Here is a 5,256-nt window from a genome sequence, read left to right on the forward strand (position 1 = left end):
CCTTGCTTGCTGCCAGCTAGACTGCGACGACAGCGCATCCGCCCGCCACCTCTAGCAGACACCCCGCTGCCGCCCACGCCGGGAGAAGGGCCCTGCCCTAGGCTGCTTTACTGTAAAACAATAAAGTTTGCTGAGAAGGTCAGATATCTTCTGCCCGAAAATCAAGGAGAGGAGAGGAAAAAAAAAAATCCAGTCTTGATCGTTGCTCTAAACTGCTGCATCTGTCTATGCCAAACTAATCGATACCGATTGCACCACAACACCCCGCTGTGTGGAGACTACCTTTCAGACAACTTTACTGAAAGCAGTTTGGAAGCCCTGTGTCAGAGGGTCGGCCACGTTTTCATGCTTGCAAGTTTGGGTGCCAGTTGGCACTCGGGATGGGTCACTGAGCCCATGAGGCTGCTCCCAGGCCACACTTTTTAACGTTCACCTCACTGGCAATCCTGGTGTTTCTCTCAGTACGAAACTTCTGTCGATTCACGGTGTCACGCTGCGAACTTCTGGTGGCACGTCCTTTCCTTCAGATTGCGGCCACCCCATTTTACACGTACTTTTAAAATAGGGAGTGGGGGGGGGGGAAAAAAAGTATTCTGGAGGTGGCGCTTTCATCATTTCCAGTTTATCAGTTCAGCTTCTCGTTTGTCAGTTTTATTGGAAATTTTAACTACCTGTAAAATCTAAAGATGGCTGTTAGTGTCACGCCGATTCGGGACACAAAATGGCTAACGCTGGAAGTGTGTAGGGAGTTCCAAAGGGGGACTTGCTCACGACCAGACACGGAATGTAAATTTGCACACCCATCGAAAAGCTGCCAAGTTGAAAACGGACGCGTAATCGCCTGCTTTGATTCATTGAAAGTGAGTAAATATTATATTATTTTCAAGGATATACAGTTAATGAAAGAAGCGGTTGTAGCCAGAGAAACCATGCAGCCCGAAAGGGAGTGATTGCAGGCTGCCAGCAGTGGGATGTTTTGCTGCTCTTATTTTATTGATGCTTGTTGATTTGTTTTGCTGTTTTCCTCAGGGGAAGGAAAAGGATAAGGGGAATGAAGGGAAAATATGCCTGGCAGGGCTTACAGCCACTGGTATGGCTACAGTGACTGCTGCTTTGCCTCCAAATTATGCTCTGCCTGTCGCTGGAATAAAGGGCACTTCACGTAGAAACAGCAAAGTCACTGTAAGGATTCTTTGTTTTTAATAGCACAAACCACGTAAGCAGTATGAGGATTTGTTTCCATCTCGTAACTACCAGCGGGTTGTTGGTGCCTCTGGACAGCTGATGGTGAATCTTAGAAGAGTGTTTTCCTCCCTAGCTTATTTGGGTGTCTGTGAGTGCCCTGCTTGTATTTCTGCGTTGGGACTGCTACGGTGATCCTGTCGTTTCCTCAAAGGCACTGGCTTCAGGGAAGGGCACGGCTTAGCAGGAGGAAGGGAGCCTCAGGCAGGCGAGCAGGGCTGTAGCAGAGTGCACGGCCTCACGGTGATTTTTAGGAGACAAATCTGAGTGGGGTGCCGCAAATGTGAGGCTGCTGTTTTACTGTAGCTGTAGTGTCAGTAATAGATTCTAAATGTGTGGATCCCAGTGCCTTCCCTTCATTTTTATGAATTAAATAAGCTTAGCATTTAAAATATGCATCCCACAAATAGTACAGAATCAATTCAGTAGAGTGGTAAAATATCAGAAGTTGGGATTCAGCAGTCTGTCAGTGTTTTCTACAGTATAATTTTCTCTTCTTGGGACCAAATCTGGGGAAGTGGAGCAGAGCCCAAGCGCAGGGTCAGCTCATGGCAGAGTCATGCTTGGGGAGGGAGCTGTCGCTGTCAGTGTCACCGCAGGCCGCTAGTGCAGCCAGGCCCCAGTGCAGCGGGAGCTGGGCAGGAAGTGGGTTTATAGCTGTTTTATGTAAATCCTGCAGCGCTCCTGAGTTTAAACTGTGTTTTGTTGCATATCAGGGTAGAGGATGAACCTCTGAAATGCTCTTGGGCCTAAAGTACCCAGCCCCACCACCCTCAGCTGTGTTTCAATTTACAGATCTTGAAATGTTTGTGTTGTTCTAATTTATTTTGAAATTACAGTAATTAGAATGCATGTGGGGGGTAGAATTAATTTTAAAACATGGAAATAAATTGTTTCTATGCATTAAAAAAGCACTGGAGTTGGGAGCAGTGACAGGGGCCACCAGTGCTGATGGGGAGGCCCAGGCCTTTGGTGGAGGAGCGGCCCAGAGCCTCTGACCACGGGGCCACCGCCCCTGCGTGCCAGCAGGCCTGCCTGGCGCTTCCTCTTGGCGGTGAGGCGTCGGGTGATGTGGTGTGCTGTGGCGTGGCGTGGTGTGGTGTGGCTGTGAGGTGTGCTGTCAGAGGCCCCATGGCTGCCGCAGCGTCGTGCCCATGACATGGCATGTCCCTGCCGGAAACACAGGCCTGGCCTTGGGGACTTGGACCTGCCTCTGTGTGAGGGTGAAGACGTAGTCACAAGTAAAATATCCCTGGGTTGATTACCCACTGAGCTGCTGTTGGGTCACACGGCATGGTGGAGCTGCAGCAGCTTTACCCTGCTGGCCTTGTGCTCTTCAGAGCAAGGGGGCCACCGAAAAGGGTTAACAAGATGCAGAGTGAACTGAACAGGAATATCCTTCGCTGTGGGAGGCATCACTTGAGTTCCCTGGGAACCCTCCACTTGGATTTCTGATGTCCATGGTCACTGGGAGTGCCTTAAAATCTCGTTGCTGGACAAGGAGACCAGGATGGGCTCGTGTTGAAATGAGAGAGACGGGGCATTTGAAAGGAGAGAGACGGGGCATGGGCCAGGCTTCCCCAGCAGCACGGCTGGCTCCTCTGCTGCTGTCCGCAGGGCTCTTCCATTTCCTTTCTTAATGAAGGATCTAATTATCACCTTTGTAAAGAGCTGCAAGGTCGGTGGATAATGATGCAGGTAACATCACAGCAGCATTACGTCGCTTCAGAAAATGCTGTCGGAAGGAGCCTGCCGTTGCCCATGTAAAGTCAACGCAGCAGTGAGCTGTAAGCCGGGAAGGAATCTAGATGTAAAAATACCCTGCTTACAGAGATGTTTACTTGTGGGAGTGCACTCCTGGCTGAGGGGCTCCCTCCCAGGGCTGCTGGAGAGGCTCCAGAGATCCGGTGGATCCCCTCACTGCTGCCTGTGGGACACGGTGCTGTCACCAGGCCAGGGGAGCTGCTCCCGAGGGGTTTTTTAAATTCATTTTTTTAATTTTTGGTTAAACGGCTTCTATAATGTATGAAAACACCTTTGGTAAACCAAAAATGGAGTACCTCTTCATTGCATCCCCTGTCCCATCCACGTGGTAGAAAAGGAGTTACTCAGTTTTGGTTTTGTTTCCTATCTCTGTCAGGTTTTGTGTGTGCTGAGCTAAGCAAGCACTAGTTACTTTGTTACATTTTCTACAGTATCACAAACTTCAGATGTTACAAAGACAATTTAGGGAAGTATTACACCCGATTGGTCTGGACCTTGTAAGGTCAGTTAATAGTTTACCAAAGGAAAAAAAAAGTTTTTTGATTAGGACATTCAAAGGTAATTTTTAATATTCCAGTAATTCAATGTGGATGGAATGTCCACGCTCCTTACTAAAATAGCAATACTCCTAAGAATACTGGGTTTCTTATAAATGTATGTAATGTCGGTAGTAACTGAAGAGCTATTCCCACACTACCTCTTGGACATAAAACAGATATTTAGTCACTGAATTTTTTACAGACTGTGCATGCATCTTGCACTCGCAGCACTCCCAAGAGTTAGTGTGCCTTGGAAATGAACGCTGTCGGTGAGGTGCCGTGAGCAGGTGCTGGTGCTGCAGGGAGCTGCAGCCGCAGCCCGTGCTGTTGCGCCGGCGCTGGCCTGCGCTGTGCTCGCTATATTTAGAGGGTAAACAGGGAAAGCGATGCTGTGGGAGGGGAGCGGGGAATGGCAGCAACCCCGGCGCTGCCCGCAGGCGCTGGCCCGCGGCCCGGGTGTCCTCCTCGGTGCTGTGCAGGGCTGGGGCGCGGGGGGCACAGGGCCGGCCGCGGGCAAACGCCGCTCCTCTGCTGTGCGGCCGGGTGCTGAAAACAGATCTCGGGAGGGGAGCTCTCAGCCCGGGTAAAATCCCTTTTTAAAAATTTCTTCTCCTGCGAAATGCAAAGAGAAATGCAATGCGAAAAGCAAAAGCCGTGTGTGGAGGCGTAGAGCAAAGAGTGAGTGAGGGGTGTCTCCTCCCGGTGCCGGCTTTGGCCCCGTGGCACCGATCCCTGGACACGCGTCGCTTGTTGGGAAACACCTCCCGTGTGCAGCTTCATTCCGAAGGTGTGTTCCTTCAGTCCGAATCCGTAACAAGCAGCAGCTGCTAATGACGAGCTGGGGGGGGAAGGAAGACATAGGCGTTTCTGTGAGCGCAGGGCGGTGGAAGGAAGAGGTCAGGGCCACATCAATCAGAGCAAGATGTTATCGCCCTGCTGCTGAATGCCCTGCTCCCTAATTAGTGCTAATGAAATCTGCAAGGCTGTCCTTAGGGTAGCGCATTAATCAAGATAAATGCGTGTGGGATAATCTAGCCTTTAGATATTAGGAGGATAATTTTAAAACAAGAATGATTATGTAGTATATTCAGATTGTGTGCTTGAGTGGCTGAGTCAGCTCCAGCCCTGATTCTGCGTTGTTTAAATGCTGTAGGATTTTTTTCCTAAATTTGGATGCCTAAAAGCCTGCTAAACTGTCTACAGCAAAAATAAGCTCTTGAGTTCCTAAATCAGGAACCAGTTTGCGACAGAAATTAGATCTTTAGTATAATTTTAAAATATTTTTCTTCATTTTTTGCTTGGAAAAATATGCCTGAGTGGGATTCATTTTTGAAATTCCATTAGCCCCATCAGATGTCCTGCGGCTGGAGTCATCGGACGCTTCCCGAGAGCTGAGATGGAGACGGCGTCTGCACGATGGGGGATGGATGGCAAACGCAGATCTGGGGGGCGGCCGCGGATGCGCTGATGCCCCGCGGTGCCTGTGGCTCGTCCTGCGGCTGCCGCGCTCCTTCCCCAGCTTCTGTGAGTGCGAAAATGAGGAAAAAAGTGAGGAAAATGCAGTGTGGGCTCCACCAGGCTGTGCTGGCTGTGGTCAGCGCTGCTGTTTGCCCTCGCTGTGCACGGGGATGACGTGCCGTGGTTATCCAAAATGTACTGGGTCGATCTGATCTGCACATGATTTCAGCGGCTGGGGGAGGGCTGGCGGGGT

The 5,256-nt window shown here is 50.2% G+C and overlaps 1 protein-coding gene across 1 annotated transcript in view; it reads left to right on the forward strand.

Annotated features, from left to right (window-relative positions):
* Positions 1-480: 480 nt before the first annotated feature.
* LOC104538674 (muscleblind-like protein 1) overlaps positions 481-5,256 on the forward strand; it is a gene marked incomplete at its 3' end in the record, with an annotated part of 34,404 nt that continues 29,628 nt past the window's right edge. The window contains 1 exon segment of the mRNA XM_010181959.1: positions 481-860. Within this exon segment, the coding sequence (XP_010180261.1) occupies positions 687-860 (174 nt within the window).

Source organism: Mesitornis unicolor, unplaced genomic scaffold (genome assembly GCF_000695765.1).
Source record: "Mesitornis unicolor isolate BGI_N332 unplaced genomic scaffold, ASM69576v1 scaffold27923, whole genome shotgun sequence".
Taxonomy (NCBI): domain Eukaryota; kingdom Metazoa; phylum Chordata; class Aves; order Mesitornithiformes; family Mesitornithidae; genus Mesitornis; species Mesitornis unicolor.